Raw genomic sequence first — 18,442 nt, 5'->3', positions numbered from 1 at the left:
ACGTTGAGTGCACTCCGTTGCTTCCAGGTTTTCAACGCATTAGGCTCTTTGAATGTATGTCCGACCACTTAAAGAGAAAAGAAAAAAAAGTCTTCGTTAAATCGAAAATATGCAAGTGCCCATGCACTCTATAAGAGGCCACACTGTAAGCCCTCCCTCAAAACTGCTTATATGTAAGCAAGCTCCCGTAACGCGAGACCCGACGCACGTATACTGACGTCGAACCTTGTCTCTCGAAACCTTTGACGGGCGACCCTCGATCGGGGACAAACACGCCTCTACATTTACTTGGCACGGCGACCGGCGGAAGCTTCGGGAAGGCGAGACTGACGAGGAAGGCGGAGAAACAAAAAAAAAAAAGATTTATGGATCGGCTTAGCAGCACGCGCTCGTGGCGGCGTCAGTCGGTTGCGTTGGCGACTGTCTGCACGGCACAGCACTCCCTTGCCGCTGGAACACCTTTCACGCGCGCAACTCGAAGGCATGTCCGGCTCAAAGAGCTCCTCCTATCCGACTGATGAGAGCGTCGCGACTGCTGACGAACACGGAACCCCCTCCTCCATCACGACTGCTCTTTCACCTGCGTGTAATACGCGGCCAGGTACAGAGATAGATAGTGGATTGAGGGTAGGCTGGAGAGGGCGAAAAAAATCGGCGTGATAAGAAAGAAACACGGTAAATAAAAAAAGAGAAAAAGGAAACTCTCGCTCCGGGCGATAAGGCTCGGCCGTCAGGTATACGAGTAGGCAACGCTCTACGCCAGGAGCGACAGTTAAGAGACTGCAGGCGCGGTCGGAACCCGCCATACTTTTTTATGCACGTCGAGATGTTGTTTGTACCGAAGGTGATGCCTAAGACGTTTGTGGCCGTCGTGATGACATCACGGGAGCGTTGAGGAACCGCCGGTACGCGTCCACGTGCAACATGGCGCGCCTACTTGCGGCTCGTTACTGTCTCCTCGTCAGCAGCGTCTTCATTTGGGTGAGTATGCAGACTGCACTGTCGAACAAGAAAAGGGAGTCTTCGTTTTTGCGCCGATATCAATTTCCCATGAGTGTTCGAACCGCTCGTTATACAGAGTTCGAACATGCTGTGCTACGTATAAGGAAATGCATACGAAGCTGGCAAAAGCTGCCTGGGTGGTTCGGGCATGGACCTTAGGCCGAACTACTGTCGCCTTAACAGTACAGAAGGCAAATACTGTACACATAAGCAGATAACTGTTTAAATGTACTTATAAAAATAATTTCCATACCCTTATTTTTGACCACAGTTGAAGGCAAATACTATATACGTCAAGAGACAACCGTTCATATATGCTTGCAAAAAGATTTCACATATCTGTTTTTCATGTGCATGTAAACTAACAAAAGCTGTGGCTATCAACACGAGTGACACAATATGAATTGCGGTCGCTCGTATGAGTCAATTTTGCTTGCCATCCTCGTCACGAGCGATTCGTAACCGCTGCCACTGTGAAAAAAAAAACAAAAAAAAACAAAAACAAACATAGAGCTTCTGCCCGCATGTTGATCTGCATGATGTGTGTCCGCGGAAAGTGAAAGTTCAGGCTAAGCTTAAGATTGCGAACGTCACAAACGTGCCACTGAAAAGCATAACCATGCAAGCACGTGAGCTACGCGTAAACAAACGCAGTCAAGCACGATAAAAAGTTTGTTTATATGCAAAAAGATAATAACGATGAGAATGTTTTTAAAACCGGGTGTGCCATGCATATGAGACTTTTCAGGCAGGGCTGTGACGCTGCATTGTCATAGAAGTATGTACAGCTAATGATATGCATGTTATGAAATTCGAACCTCGTGCGCTTCGAGCAGCGCATGAATGTGGCTACCGATCACCGCACAACCAATCTTTCTCAATTACGGCAAAATATATCCGTATATAGTTTGCTGATGCAGACTGCAGGGTGAGCCGATAAGTACAGAACAAATGCTGGATGGCAATGATCTTGACTCCTCTCAGTTACTGTAAGATCTTTTTGTTTTTCGTTTACTCGACTGCGTTGTGTCGACACATGCTTCGCATGAATACGAAACAGGGGTAACCTCTATTGCCATGGCGTGATTATATGCCAAGGACGCAATGTAGCGTGGTAATCTGACAGGACCGCGGCATATGCCTTACCAAATTATCCAAGCCGCAGTAGGGCCAATAATCCCGCTACGGTAAGAGATACTAGCCCTGTTGCTTATTTATGCAAGGCATGTGCCGACGCAACGGTTCAGGCACACACTCGGTTACACGAAAAAAAAACGAAAAAAAAAACTTATAAGTGAGAGGAGCCAAGCTCCCTGCCTTTCTTTCTGAATTCGCTCTCAATTCCATAATTAAATCGAGGGAAATGTGACACCAGTCGTTTTATTTTATTTCCCTTTGTCTGAATAAGAAAACTACGGGTATATTGCATTTGAACGAACGAACGAGAGAGAGATGTATATATATAGAGAGGTTAAGAGAACCAATTCCAGTATACGTATAAGCCACCGCGATGTGCCATTCGTTGACTGCAATACATCAGCACCAGTGCATTAATGGAGACATGGCGATGAGTTACACCTAAACCAGTAAAATCCCATCGTGTTCTGTCGCTTTAATGCAAGTGTTCCTGTGCATAGCGTGCATTCCAGAGATTGATTCCGGCATTTCTGAGAACACGCGACCATCGCGTGTACGGATCGGGCTGCGCACTGTCTATAGTAAAACGGCCGAGGCATATAGTTTCGCACCGTGTTTGTCGCGGCTCTGCTGCCGTTATCTAAGTAACTAGACTGATAGAGCGTTGAGAGCTGCCATATACGGACTATATACCACAGCAATTGCGACTGCCTTATGCGCGGTTCACCACTCCTAAGTCTGGAATGCGGACAGAATGCAAAAACATGTTTGTGTCAACACACTATACCAGAAACACAGGCAACTGCAAGTGGACATGTGCACATATTGCCACGAGAACAAACGGAAATACCTGAACACTGTCTCGCGCGAACGTGCAGTATACTACTATATGATGCACAGGACTGCATGAGGTAAACGTATTAGTGGAGGTGTATACGGACGGGCACTGGTTCAACGGGGCAAAAGTACCTGCAGGGGGAAGATGTCATGCTCTTTCACGGTGACGCTGCACTAATAAACAACACTTAAAAATATGAGTCCACCGCAGCAATCTGCATGGTAATGAACCCGAGTAAACTCTCCAGAGGTAAGTGTGTGCAAATTAAGTAGAAACGATAGTTTTTGCAAACTCGGACGCTGTTAAAAAAAGTCGCAGATTGGCCCGCAAGGCGTAGCATCAATGACGATAGCAAATTAGTAGACAGCTATACGAAGTAAGACTAACAATCTTATCGGTCGTATAAACTTGTAAACATTCGCTTACCAACTAAATTAAAAAGCATGGCGTCACGCGCGCACAAGCAAACATGAACACATCTCGCTCGACGAGCGCGGAAGCTCGCTGTCAAAAGGCTGGAGTGAGGAAGCGCGACAGTAGCAGCAACGAAAGAAGTGGTGTCTCTGTGTCTGTTGTCTCCGTGTTGTCTCTGGCTTCAACGCAAACTAAGCTGCGAAAACACAGCGCACACGAAGCTATCAGCAATCTGTCGCCCAGCGCAGATCGCTTTTAAGACAGAGGCCGCGCGGCCGCGCCAGCGCGCACGAGAGAGAAGTGGTTCTTGTGGGGAAAGGAGGAAAGGTTGGCACTATCTTCTGCAACCCTTGCGGAAGCACGGCTCAGCGCGCACACGAGATTCAGCCGCAGAACACCTATTCAGCCGCCATCGTCGGCTCACCCTCGCACATACAGCATACGGCGCGCGATGACGATGCTATCGCCCTTGGACTTTATACGGAACATCACGGCGACGGCAGAAATTCGCCAGGAGTGTCCATATAAGTGCTATGGCAGTGATATGCAAAATGAGGAAAATGCCTTCAAAGATTCAGAGCAGTGTTTCATTTAAATACTTCGCGCGTGACCCCCAAGACCGCCCTGGAACATGTTTATGTGCGGCCTGCTCGTATTCCGCGTTTTGCTGCGCGAATGGTTTTGATCTCCCACTGGCCACTTTTGCACACACCGCTGCATTCTCTGTCGCCCTGGACGCGCATTTTTTGAAGCTTTTCTTCCAACTGGCGTGCCGTGTGCGTGCCACAAAGAGTACCAACTTCAGAAAAGTTTTATTAATCTCTTTTGAGCCAGCACCTAATTTTATGACTGACAGGGCCGTGGCTAGTGGCGTATCCAGAAGTGTTGGGAGGGGTCATCCACTTGACCAGGGTGGGGGAGGAAGGGGGGAGGGAGGAGGGCGCTGGGAAGACACCTACTAACACAGAAATTTCTGGTGTGGGAGAGGTGGTACGTGTTTCATGTGCCATCCCCTGGCTATACGCCACCGGCTGTGGTCGTTTGAAACAGCAGAGCTTACCGAACAGAGACGTCCAGCGTCGGGGGTGAAGATGCTGCGTCGATCTCTCGCGTTGACCTGGAAAGCCAGGGGCGCGGGCCACTTTTTCACTCGGCTCCGTGAAAAAATGCCGATTTCCAAAGCTGTGGCGTGTGCCGATCTTGAAGGCCATTTTACAGATCCAAATGTGCGCACTAAAAATGGCGCAGAAACCGTAGAGCACAACGTGCACCGAAAACGGCAGTAAAATATGGTTTGAGTGCGCGAAGCCGCATGCATGTCGCAGGAAACCAGGTGACCGCGTGAAGCTTCACATGGCGGTAAATTGTGGTCAAGTGCCTCGAGTTTTGCTTGCGTTGTAGTTACTGCCAAATATTTGTTGCTTTTGACTTAATTCATCAGCCTTCGCACACGTGTTGTCGCACCTCTCCCGTCACTGCTAAGCTTTAAGAAAAGAAAGAGGAAAGGGCCCTCTTGAAGTAATAGTATACAATTATTTCATGCATGCTAAGCCTTTCCCTCGCGCCACGAATGAACTTCCAAAAGGATGGTCATATGGACACATTTACATTATCCGAGGTACCATCAGCTCATCTGAAAATATAAATTATCACGTGACTGAAATTTTGCTGGTACCTTTTTTGAATAATTGGGGAACCCTAAACTACAAGAAACTCGAAACGCGTTTTTTTTTCTTCTTTTGCCTAAATTACAGCCTAAAAATACAGATTTTCGGTCTATTACCACGCAGATATACAATGGTTGGAATTTCGCTGGCACCTTCTCGAATAGTTGGGGAACTTGCCGCAAGAAATTCGAAACGCGTTTTTGACCAAAAATTATCCCTCTTCCCCTTTTCCCCACCTATTCCTTGATGTGAAAGCGCCAAAAATTTAGCGACAAAGCCGGCGTCTATCACCAGTAGCAGCGAAATGGCACATAGCTAAGCTCCCATTGTAACTAGCTGCGACGCCCCGTCACGAGCGCGCTTCTACGGAGCAGAGCGGGCGAAAGGGAACTCATGCTTAAAGCTCTTTAAACTTCGCAAAGTAGCGGCAAGCTTTGAAGAATGCCGCCTCCTCCTCGCGCGCTCTGGCGGAGGCCGACGCCGCGTCGCTATTGGCCTAATAGCATCACGTGGGCCCTCGCGCCGTGCATCAGCGCCATTTTCGCTCGAGGAGTGCCTACGGAGCACATGTTGACGCCGTTGCTACGCTCGAGCAGTGTAGGCGGCGCCACGGTCGAGGAGGGAGCGTGAAAGAGAGGAGAAACGACGAGTAGTAAAGGCGGAGGAGGAGAGCGTCGCTTACTTTACGCAGTTTAAGGGGCTTTACACATGCTGCCGCAATCAGGTGTTGCGCGAGTGAAGAGGGCATCACCGCGAAGCCACGTCTCCCTCGTTCCAGCTCTCGGATGCCGGCGCGCGGTTCGTATCTCCCTCTCTCACCCCCACCGGGCTTAGCTGCTGCGCGCGCCTGCCAGCCTGGGTGGCCGCTGCTGCTTGCGCGGTCTCTCGTTGCGCAGGACGTCGGTGGCATGCAGCGTTCGAACCGCAGGCTACTGCTGTTTGCTGGCTCGGACAACACGTGGCGCTATGGCACATCACTTGCAGCGCAAAGCTCGAAGGACCGCTTAGCAGCGTTCAATTGGACATTAGAGATTTAGTTTAGGGGACGCAAGCGGCTTGCGCACGCAGGAACTAGGGGCGCCGGTACTGCGTTTGCGCAGATCCAGACGTAGCAGCCTGCGCATGCGCAGTACCATCGCCCCTAGTTCTTGCGTATGCAAGCCGCTTGCGTCCCCTAAACTAAAACTCTCTATTCTTTTCGCACTCACGACTCACAAGTGCTTGAGTGTCTTCGGATTTTTCATACACCACTTGTGAAGTCTGTGGAGCAAGAACAAATGCAAATTGCAAGATACTCGTGAACTCATGCTGAACTATCTATGGCCCCTGCACGAAGCCAAATCGAAGAGTGCAGCACGGGATACGCGTGATGCAGTCAAACAGAGGACGAAAGTATCGCACTCCTTAACAAGTGCAGAGGAAGTGCAACAAGGAGGCAGGGGTGCACTTGCCAGAGGAAGTGCACTACAGCCTTCCATCACAATTTATTTATCTATTGTCAATACCCTCAAGGCCCACCGGGAATTACAGTGAGAAGCGGGAAGACATGATATGGTTGTGCCACATTTTCTAAAAAAAGTTGGTACTGTCGGTAATAGCGGCAATGGAGGCACGGAGGTGGTTCCGTATTCTGTACTGGTGTATGGGATGAAGGACTTTAAGCAAGCCCTCGAGCTGCAAATAGAGGGTTTTGAGCATATGGCTTTAACTCTTTCCGTACCGCGCCTATTGGGCATAGTTAGCCCGCTAACGATGCTTTGAAACGCCGCTTTAGAGACCTTCCGCACCGCTCATGGACACATTGCGCCATTGGATGGGAAGGAAGAGAACTACATTTCTGTTTTCTAAGCTGTTTGATTTTTTCACGCCTGGCGCTAATCTTAGAACGCACTCTGAAGTTTCGCGACTGTCAAAGTAGAAAAGCAAGAATGGCCGCTTGCTATCGATGGTTTGAAACGCAGCTTTCGAGACCTTACGCGCTGCTCACGGACACACTGTGCCATTGGACTTGAAGGAGGAGACCTATATTTTTGTTTTCTAAGAAGTTCGATTTTTTCACACCAGGCGGTAATTTCTGAACAAACTCCGAAATTTTGCAAACGTCAAAGCACAAAGCAAAAATTGTAAATACGCCTCCGGGAACGGTGCGTGCACTTCGAAAGGTCGCAGATGTCACGATGCCGCTGCATCTGGGGCTGATTGTAATGATGGATCGAGCAGCCACGAGTCTCAGTATGCTGCCTTTACCTCAGACTTTGACTCTGAGAGTGACGACGGCACAAACCAGCCTAGAACATCGGCGGTCGCAGTTCAGCACACCCATAGTAGTGCTTGCAGCTAAAATTTTTGTAGCAGAATACCTGCTCAATGAAAATTTGATTTTTTGGGGGGATAGTGCCTATTAGACGGCGACACATTTTGTTTATCTCATAATTTTTGTTGCATGTTTTTCATAGTTTATACAAGCGAGTCTTTGCAAGCTTTGTTCAATTTTATCCCACAATCATGATTACAATTTATACCTTTTCTGTGACATATATTTCGTTAATAAAACTTTTATGCATGAAAAGTGCATTCATTCTGCTTTTTGTTTATGTATTACATAAAATTTTGAGCGCAGTAGTTTCTTCAGAAAGAAAAAATGGCCTAACCTACAAGAACACCCCATGGTAAGGAAAGAGTTAGAGGGGCCCTGAATCACTTTTTTCGCAGCAGAAAAATGCATTTGAAGTGAAAATAGGCTGTTTCAGAAACACTTTGCCTCAAAAAGTACTTCAATGCGTTCAGCAGAAGCGGAGTTATTCGCAATCAAACGTGGCCTCCGTAGTCCTCCTGTTCCTTCTTCAACGTCTTGCATTGTGAAAGCTGCGGCGTAGTGGGGCGTGCCCACAAAGCTCCGCCTTCTAAGTGTCATTGTTGGTCTAATGTCTGTAGCTGAAGAAAAACTGTGAATTTATGAGCAGGGTATATATGGGGCTTTAGCTTTACTGGTGTATTTACTATAAGGTGGGCAAATATTCGAAGTTTCGAATATGAATAGTCTGTGCGTAATATTTTATTCATATTGGAAAATTAACTATTCAATATTTTCGAATATCAAAACTAACCAAATATTTCGCAACAACCGACTGCTAAAACAGGGTTACTGTTCTCCACCTGCTAAACAAAGTATCGCAAAGTATAATTATCAGAAGTAAAACAGTGAGAAGTTTTGGAGCAATGCAAGAAGAAAATCAGTAATGCAAGCTTTGTTTACGGTTCTGTGGTGGAAGTGCGACGCTCGTTCACACTCCGTGAGTTACATCTTGCAAAAATACATAAATACCAAAGAATTCATGGACGTGGGAACTGCCGTCGCTGCAGCACAATTAGTAATGCAACTGCAGGTATGCCGAGGTTGTGGGTTCAGCTCTCAACGTCGGCAAGTTTTTTTCCCTCCATTTTCCTTGAGCTTCTCATTTTTACATCTCAATTAAAGACTGCAAATAATTTCCCCTATGGCTTCTTTTTCTTTTCTTCATTATCTGTTGGTTTTATACGGTTACTGCTGGCTAACAAATACGTGCGAGCGTTCTTACAAAACCACTGCCCTTACAAAACATTGGTTCCTCTCCTTTTCGTCCAATACATCACAACCGGCTAGTTTTGCTTCTGGCCTGCCAATTAGTCTTTCTTGTAGTCTAATCATGTAGCAGTTTTATATTTCACTTTACACTGAGCACATGCTGGTGGGCAAGTTGGTTATACACTGATTACAACGAAGGTGCCAAATAATATCTTTACAACCAGTGATGCTTTCCTTGCAACAGGCACTTTATTGTGTCTAGAGCACACAAATACCTAATTAGCTTTTTTTTTTCATAACTTCTGATATTTTCTCAACAAATATTTATGTTGTGTTCTTGGAATGTTAGTCATACAGCAGCCTGTCATTCTTGGAAAGCTCGTTTGCCACCAGGCTCCAAAGGCGTCAAGCGGCTATTCATGCAGTTTATTTTCATGACAGCTGTAGTGATATTCTACCTGAAACGATCCTAAATCTCCATGATAGTCGCCCGTCTATTCAGTAAAAGTGTGTTCCTAATTATAGCAAAATAAGTATTCCTGCTGTAAATATGTGCGTCTGCGTTTATCTATTAGAGATGATATTTGATAGCGACTATTCGTACCCAAAAAAAGACTATATTCAATCATCCACCTCTAATATTTACATAATGGATTATGTCAGCTTAAATATTTCATTACACATTGCACATTGGAAGCTTACAAATACAGCATAATTTAAAAGACAAGCAATGTAGTTTTCCTAGCATGAAAATACACTTAGTCTACATATTAACCCTACATTTTTCGTTCTTGACGTTTGTGGTAGCAGAAGCAGATTCTGTGGAACGTGTTGGGCCGCATGTTGTTAAAACGGCAATGACAATTACTCGAATTTTGTGCAAGTAAAATACCACATTTTCACCCTAGATCTCCTTGAAAGCCGCCGTGAAATACTGATTGGTCAAAAAGCCGTGCGAAATGGAAACGATTTGTTCAGTCACACGTGAACGAGCTCAGCTGTTCCGATACCGACGCTTTTCTTTAAACGCAGTCAATATGTCTAGTTCGCCTGCTGTGTTCGTAATCTGAACACAAAATTTATTCCATTTGGTTTTGCTAAATTAGCTATAGATGTGCTTGCATAGGTCTACTAATTGAATGGATTTGGTGACACCGCTGAACACGCAGCATTTAAAAGCATTCAAATAGGTTTTGTAAATAATAAAGAAACCTCAATTTTGTGAGCACAATGTAAAGGTTTTGAGTGACCACTGTGCTGTGAAACACAATAACAGTGTGATGGCTACTAATGTGAAAGCAACCGTTGGTTCATCATGGTCACGGAGCCTATGCGTAGTAAAGCGAATTTCGGCCACTTACATGTAGCTTTTGAATATTAACGTGCATTCTAGAAGGCAATTTTTCAAGAAACCTCTCCAAGTTATAAGTCGTTAAAATACTGCCAACTGTTCATTCAAGTCACTAAAAAAATCACTGATTGCTAAATAGAAAACCTCGGCGTAAACAGACAAAAGAGTTACTAAGTCTGGCGACAATATCTTTAATATTGCAACACTGACTAAATACCAATAAATTATAAGAAGCAAATCTAATTTCGTTTTGAAAGATGGCTAGGTTACACGGCCCCAACAAGCATGTGATGGTGGTGGTAGATTGAACTTGTTTTGGAATGCCCAGCAAGAGCTTTCTCAGCAATGCAGGCTTGCAAGGCACGTCTTGCAAGCGTCTCGCACTGCAAAGCACGGTAACCCTTAACTGCTTAGGGCACCCAGCCAAGCACTATCTCCTACAGCATGTGGCGACGATGCCCGAAAGACAATCCTAGCTGCCCAAGCAACGGATACGCAATACGGAAATCATACCTACGTGGACGTACTTCCGAGAGAAAAAACTTGGCATCAGCTTTTGTTTTGTTGTTGCAGCCGACAGTGCTCACTTTCACAAGTGTTTGTGTGTGTAGGGGGGGGAGGGGAGCATGCCTCCAAGTCTCCCCCCTCCCCAAACACACACACTGGTGGATACACCTATGACAAGCACGGTGTCACGCATGCACAGGCTAATATTAACACATGTCACTCGATGACCACACACACTCGCTATCGTTGCTGCAACGGTGGCATGATGAAAAGCGCTGGCAGAGAGAAGTGAATGCTTCGTGCTGCCTCTAGTTTCACCGTGAGAACATCTTTCGCGGCCAAATAAACAAAAACAGTCTTGAAAGTATACTGGGAATCTCAATTGCACTACTGAGGTTCCCTAGTAGCCCTAATCAATTCCTAGATCAAGTCTTCAAAGACAACTGTGCACTTGTAGAGGTGGGGAAATTTATCAGCTGGAACCTAGTAGACCCTGTGTGTTATATACATACTGGTGATGAGTGCACTGCAGAACCAATGTGGCCGAGACTCCATGCACAGGTGGTGGAGAGGCCAGACCTCCATTGCAAGGCTTCACGTGGCTTTCTGTAGACTCGCGTGATCTTGGTCGGGACTCTAGACGTAGTATTCCCGGTTTTCAAAAGTAGGCGGAGGGGGGGGGGGGGGGTTAGTGAAATGACCAACTCTGCCCCTCTTTTTCTTAAAGTGGGGGGCAAGTGCTTCCCCCCTGCTCCTCCCCCCCCTTAGGTGTTTCTAAGTGTTTAATGTTGATCAGGTGTGGTCAGTCAGCAAGCGTTCAATGTGAACAGCACCGTCAGCCGTGCCTGCTAAGCCTGACACTTCCTCACCTGCACGTGGTTGCTGTGCAGCTGTTCGGCATCGTGCTTCTTGTGGTGGGCGGCCTGCTGCGCTCGGACCCGGATGTGCGGCGAATCGCAGAGTACTTTACCGTGTTCGACAACTATTGGGCGGCCAGCATCACCACGCTGTTCGTTGGTGCCTGCCTACTGCTTGTCGGCTTCCTGGGTTGCTGCGGAGCTTTCTTCGAGAGCAAGCGCCTCCTCATCGCGGTCAGCCACACAAACACAATCTGCACTTTCGCGCGGTCGGCAGCAAGCAACGTTCTTTCTTCTTTTTCTGTCTCTCGCATTCCCTGCACTGCCCTAGACTTACTGTATATGCTACCTAAGGTTGGTAGCATATATACAGTAACTCTATGACAACGTTACTAGATAATAGGTAGTAGCGTTGCTCTATGACACGCCAGTGCCTGTTTCCAAGTGGCGGGCATGTCGGCAGTAAGAGTAGAGCACGACGCAGAGTACATGAAACTTCTGTCGTCAGCGCACTCACTCTCTTCCATCTCACACGCAACTGTGACGTTGGTGGCCTGGCCTCCAAGATCAGAGGTGTGCCAGTGCGTGGCTATCGTGTCATGTTTAAGTGATGTGCATATCTAGCCCGGTGGTTGTGAGACCCGGTTTCCTGTGAGACCGTGCCTCGGGGAGAGCACTAGCTTCTTCAGACAAATCAACTGGACATCCGAACAAGACTCTCAATAGTTCTGCGCATTTCACAAAAATCTGCTAACATGTATAAATTTGTCAATGTGACAGCACCGCTATGGGCTGCAGGTGTTGGAGGTGCTAAATGCATAACCTAAGAGCACTTTTTCTTTTTTGTAATTGCATTTCTCAGCTACTTCAGCTACCTTTTATAATTGTGGGGTAGCAAGCCTTTTGGTGGCCTTTTTGCCTAAGTTTACATACCTAAATACACAAGGAGGCGACTAGTAGCAAGTGAAGCACACATGCTGTACTATGTGAGAAACACTACGAAGAATCGATAGAAGTGCCTGTTGCCTCCCAACTTAATCAAATTCTGGGGTTTTCGCATGCCAAAACTACAATATGATTATGAGGCTGGCCGTAGTGGGGGACTCTGAAATAATTTTTACCAACTGGTGTTCCTTAACATGCACCTAAATTTAAGTACGAAAGGAATTTTGCATTTTTCCCCCACCGAAATGAATTACTTTTGCAAACCATTTCTTGGTGCAATGACCATGGGCTTGTACATGGACATTAGCGTACATCGAAATGTAATACATAGTTCACATGCAAAAATCTATCACTTGGCACATTGTAAAGAAGACAGACAGATTGGAAGGCACACACCAACAGGAAATGGCATCATCAATGATGCACATAAGTGCTCCAAACTTCCCACAATTCTTTAATTAAATATAGTTCAGTTAGAGGTTATGCAAAGGGAACCTGTGCAAAAAAAGAATGTCACCAAAAAAGTTGTTTTCAGTTGTGCGAAACACCACAAATTATATTCGCCGATTTGTAGGCTCTTTTGTTATTTCCATTTGTCTTTTTAAAGTGTTGTCCATCTCTCATTGCAGTACAATGTTTTCATGGTGTTCTTCGTCATCCTTGAGCTAGCTGTCATGGGCCTTGTGTGGAAGCATGCCAAAGAGGAAGCGGTAAGAGTTCACCTTGATTTAATATGTTCTGTGGGATAAGGAACACAATTCACCATCGATCAGCATTCTAGTATATAACACCACAAATCCGACAGGTGGGTTAATTATCACACTACCTTCCTAACCCCACAAATACTAAGGAGAGAGAGATGAGTTTGAATAGGCAATATGTGTAAGCTCTTACTATTCAGACCAACCTTCATTTCCTATCACAGATGGTTCCAGGTGCATTAATCACTAATCCCACTGCCTTCCTTAGAATTATAATATTGTAATCAGTTGAAACATTAAAATTCACTGGTTTCTTTGATAATACTGCCACAGTGCAATCCTGCCTCACGGTCTGCACTTTGCGCAGGCATGCGTATTACCTACTCGCTTGACAGCATTCCACTACACTGGAGCCTCTGCCCATCACGCTGAATGAACATATGCGCCATAGTGAAATACCAAAACCAGTTCAAACTTGCCTATTCGCAAACTACTCTGTGCCTGAACTCTGCAACAGTTTTTGAATATGGTACATAAACCTGCCTAGCTGTTACACAATGCTCTCATGAACACCTGTGCCAAATATTATTCTGCATACATAACAGGGAGTTTACAATTTTGCACATAAAACCACCTGCCCATTCCTTCAACTCGTTGAAACACCTGTCACCTTTCATTCTCACTGTGATGCACCAGTAAATATGATGGCCAGTCAACAGAGAGAGAGAAAGCAAAGAGTGGAAAGGCAGGGAGGTCAACCACATGAGCAACTGATTTGCTACCATACATAGGGTGCAGGGAGAAAGTGAAACAAAAAAAGGCAGGGAGTGAACGCTGTGTATGCAGAATGATTCACAAGACTATAAATCGTCACTCATGCCGATACATTACAAAATCTGCACCCATTAGACGGATATCCTTTTGTGCCAGCAACGAATGTGGCCATGGTTCGTGTATCTTTAACTTGGAAAAAGGTCTCGAGTCCACCCGGTTTAAAGATGTCCAGAGAGAGAGAGACATTGGACGTCATAGTGAGGATAGATACACAATAGGTGCTCAATGGTTTCCTCGCCCTACAGGAGTAGCATGCCAAGCTATCGGACATTCCACTATGGTAGGAACAAGCGTTCATAAACGAATTTTCAGGCTGACGCCAGTTTCGAGATATTCATTTTTACTAGTGCATTTTTACCACAAGCTTCACAGTGCACATATCGAAACTCTTGCAGTCCTTAGAAGTTGCTTCAAGTAGCTGTTCCTGGCAAACTCGCTGGATACAATTTGTAAATTGCAATACGTGCAGTAATGTAGTTAATTAAAAAGTAATTAGCGCACTTACTAAATTCGTAGATTAAGGATTTAGATTTTTTTTGCAAGTTCGCTGCTTCAAGTAATCCAGCTTAAGGAATACAATTACACTATCTGCCAGAGGCAATTTTTTCAAAATTCTGTATGTTGTAAAAAAAAAGCACCCGTATATTTTTAAAGGGCCACTGCATTGTAATGCTTCTATATGGAAGCCTCTGTGCCAGCATCAGCACCAAGACTCCACACTAAACTAATCATGCTGTTCATGCAGATGGACATATACCTGTCAAATGCCTTTCGAAGACTCATCACAAAGTCCAAGAATGCATTTGTGGATATTGAATACTTCTTGGACAACATTCAGTTCAAGGTAACTGAATTCATGGCACTCACGAATGAGGGACCACTTCTGCACACAGTGTGGACATAAATTTTTTTGCTGTTGCCTAACAAAGCTCCAGTGCTGCGGAGGAGCCGGGCCGCAGGACTATGAGGCATTGGAGATGGACTACGTGGGAAGCTGTTTCTATTACGACCACGAGAAGGAGGCTGCTGCTGTCTACCAAGATGTGAGTGTAGTGTATAGCTGCAAAACATTGCAACACGCATCGCAGAAACAACCCATCACAGTAATGGAGGTGGAGTCACGAGACTGTTCTGAATTCCATAGGATTTTTATTTGCACCGTGATGGCCATTGCTCATAAAAAAAGGCACAAATGGCATGCTCACTGACTCATAAGTCTTCAGTGACAGCATTAACCAAGAGCACTGTATTTGCATTCCGACACTCTAAATTCCTCTGAGAATGACACGTTCAGCAAAAGCACAGCCTAAAAAATCGGAGGCCTCTGTAGGGCATGAAACATTTTTAAAAAATTGCCGTCCACCTGACCATAGAAAACTGCTACAAAGGAATACACCTCCATTTCTTCGGACCGTTAACCTGCTGGTTATATGGTAGACCTACTGCCCCAGGAAGACAAGTAGTCCTGTACTTTCTCTTAGGAGCAGCATAACGTAAATGTTTCTTTAGCAGCAAAGTTTTCTTTTTGAAGACGCAAAAATTGTTACCTTTGTAGCGTTAGGTTGTAGTCAGGTGGATGGCCATTTTTATAAAAGCAGAGCTTCATACATTCTGTTGATTTGCATATAACTTATTTGAATATGATGCAAAAAGCTCCACACCTTTAAGCCTTTCTTTAGGTTTATAAGTATAATGGTGTGTAGTCACCACTGTTCTTGTGGACTGTTTACTTATATCTAGGGATATCGAAACAAGGATGCTTTGATCTGCGCATTGCTGCAATTTATTTATTTTTTCATGCTCAGTGCATAGGTAATTGGGTTTAGCAGGGTTTCATCAGCAGTGTATGTTTTCTGTGAAAATCCTTTCCTCAGTAATATTTGCTCCATTTGCAGCCAGGACACAATAGCCCATTAAATTAATGTTTTAGCTAGCTAACGCAGATTCAGGCATACTTAGTCTTCCATAAGCCCCCAAAAATGAAAACAGAGGAATAAACTCCTGTTTGATTATACTGCAGTGCTGCAGGTACTGCAAGACTAGGCAGCAGCTCTTTCCATAAATTCTTTGCATAAATGAGCATTACAATTACACCACTGGTTCCCTTAGACATGCTGCAGTAAGTAGCTAAGCAAAACTCACTAAGAAGCAGTAGAGATAAAAACTGGATGATCTCAAGCCTTTCAGCTCACAGGTTGCACCTCTTTTCATGCTTCCCACAGGGATGTGGCAGAGAAATAAGAAGGTTCTTGATGGGAAAGAGCCTTGCTGTGGGCCTCATTTGCCTTTTTATTCTACTCATTCAGGTAGGCACTGCATTTTTCTGTATTCAACGGCTCTAGAACGGAGTGGGTAAAGCACCCAAAACTGATTTGACCTGTTTCTTGCAGGTGGGAAGCATAGCCAGTGCCATCTACATGCTCAGGATGACGAGCAAGCCGCGACCAAAGGTTACGGCTGTGTAATGAGGACTGTGATGGCGAAAATCCAGCAAGGGTCATCTCTCACACTTACGCACATCATCATTTGTCTATACTATCCAAAAACTGCTTGTGATAGTACTGAGATGTTGTGTCTTTACTTTGTTCTTGAGGTGCTAAAAACAATGAAGCGCCCATGGACACTATGAAGCTGTGCTTGGCAGCAAGAATATTTCTCTGTAGCTTGGTGCAGATTACATATTTCAACCCAAGCAGCCGACACATTTATTTAACCTGTAATTAAAAGTGTTGTGGTCGTTATTTTGAGTGTTGTTTGAGTACAGAACACTATTCCAGCTATTAACCCTAATAATGTCTTTTTTTTGCGTGTTGGTTTAGTGGATATTTCATGTTGCATAGAAGCTTGTTTTTCGTCATTGCTTTCTCCCGATTCAGAATTCATAAACTATTCATAAATTCATTGGTCTGTCAAAGAGTGGATGGACTTGCCACAGAGGCTTGTCATGGCTGTCCCACCAAGACAGAGTGACAGAGCACCGAGACATTAGCTCAAACTGCTGTCTGAAATTTAACTTCCAAGTTTTGTATTTGGATGACCTCTCCATAGATGGCCCAACAAGTAGGCATTGTCTTTCTTTTTTTGCACACGTTATCTTTATAATAAATTACTGTACCACCACTTCCACACGACTGCCTGGTCAGATTTGGTCGAGCAGATGTAAGGTGTCGTCTGTATAAACAAAGCTGCCCAAGTAACAACAAAAAACTGGCTACTTTAAGCCACTACTTGCAGTAGCTTCAAAGACAGTTGCATTACTGCTTTTACTGCAGGGTATACGAAATGCAGCTGCGACACTGCACTAAAATACTGTATTTTTTAAAATCTAGGTTGATATATTTTCTAAAATGATTTGCGAGACTCCTAGTCAGCTTAGATTCGAGAATTTTGTTAGACGCCATTGGAGCTAGAAAAATGGCACACTTAGCAGCAGCAGTAATGTAGGCAATACTATCTGCTGCCGCAGCCACACTGTACTACACCTCACTGTAACAGTATGCCATTTTGAACACGTTGAATGCCCAGACAGTAGGCACAGTCATTGCTTCTGAGAAGTTTACTTCCGGCGAGACACTGGCACAAAACAAGCTGTGCCAGTACAATGCTGCCTACACAGAGCTGGCGCAAGTGCATCCCTGGCACCGCACATTGGTAATAAATGTCATTTGCTTTTTGCAACTGTTGATTACTATTATTTTGATTCACTTGCATTTGGGGAAAGCTTTTTATTGTTTCCTGATCTTCCAAATTTGGAGCATCAGCTTAGAATCAAGGCCGGCCTAATTTGAGTAAATGTATTAAGTGAAATTGTTTCATCTGTATTCGTGTTTTCAATGCAGCAACAGTGAAAGCAACTGGAAACATTAACAGAACACACACATTATATTTTGTCGGTGTACAGCTGTTTCTTCATAGAAAATATGAAATGCTTATGCCAAACATGCTTAGGTGAAATATATAATAATTATGCCAAACTAAAACACAACAAGTTTTTGCTCACCAGCACTGAAGACAGTTTATTCAAGTAGAATTACACACTGCAGAAGTAGCATCCTTCTGCCTACATGTCCGCTCCTCAAGACAAGTATTGCAGCTCTGTTATGTTGCACAGGCTACCAATCTCACGCTAATAAGTTTTTGAAATGATCAGTGTTCTTGTTCTATTGTAAAACACACTGTTGAAGATAATATTGATAACAAGCCAAGAAATAGCCTGCAAGCAATGCCCTCGCTTAAATGATATTGCGCGACATAAAAAACGACACGGACGTGAAGGAAGACGACACACCAAGCGCATCTTTGCGCTTGGTGTGTCGTCTTCCTTCACGTCCGTGTCGTTTTTTATGTCGCGCAATATCATTTAAGCGATGGATTACCAACTTGCCCGGAATGCTGCTCTCATCAAGCAATGCCCCTTTTGCGCATAAACATAATGCATGCATATTTGTGTTTCACAAAAATATAACTTTGTGCTTTACTACCAAGCTTGGAGCCAGCTCTAAACTGTGCACTGGAACTCCTACTGGCACAAATTGCAATACGAGAACAATTATGTTCAGACAACTGAACTCTGCGGTATCACAGATACAATAGGAGTTCCACCACATAGCACAAAGTTTGTACA

General features: G+C 44.8%; 1 protein-coding gene across 1 annotated transcript; it reads left to right on the top strand.

Annotated features, from left to right (window-relative positions):
* Nucleotides 1-435: 435 nt before the first annotated feature.
* Nucleotides 436-16,942, top strand: LOC139057400 (23 kDa integral membrane protein-like). The gene is made up of 7 exons (XM_070535484.1): nucleotides 436-981; nucleotides 11,372-11,572; nucleotides 12,913-12,993; nucleotides 14,564-14,662; nucleotides 14,748-14,861; nucleotides 16,041-16,124; nucleotides 16,209-16,942. The coding sequence occupies exons 1-7, from the start codon at nucleotides 925-927 to the stop codon at nucleotides 16,281-16,283; spliced, it is 711 nt and encodes a 236-aa protein (XP_070391585.1). The 5' UTR covers nucleotides 436-924; the 3' UTR covers nucleotides 16,284-16,942.
* Nucleotides 16,943-18,442: the final 1,500 nt, after the last annotated feature.

Source organism: Dermacentor albipictus, chromosome 3 (assembly GCF_038994185.2).
Source record: "Dermacentor albipictus isolate Rhodes 1998 colony chromosome 3, USDA_Dalb.pri_finalv2, whole genome shotgun sequence".
NCBI classification, from domain to species: domain Eukaryota; kingdom Metazoa; phylum Arthropoda; class Arachnida; order Ixodida; family Ixodidae; genus Dermacentor; species Dermacentor albipictus.
The sequence above is the reverse complement of the archived record's forward strand: the minus strand, read 5'-3'. Positions and strand labels throughout refer to the sequence as shown.

Bases quoted from the DNA above. Each gene is read 5' to 3' on its own strand.
- LOC139057400 (XM_070535484.1), top strand. From the start codon at position 925: ATGGCGCGCCTACTTGCGGCTCGTTACTGTCTCCTCGTCAGCAGCGTC. The intron at 11,573-12,912 runs GTCAGCCACACA...CTCTCATTGCAG, and splicing joins GCAAGCGCCTCCTCATCGCG to TACAATGTTTTCATGGTGTT. The intron at 12,994-14,563 runs GTAAGAGTTCAC...CTGTTCATGCAG, and splicing joins AGCATGCCAAAGAGGAAGCG to ATGGACATATACCTGTCAAA.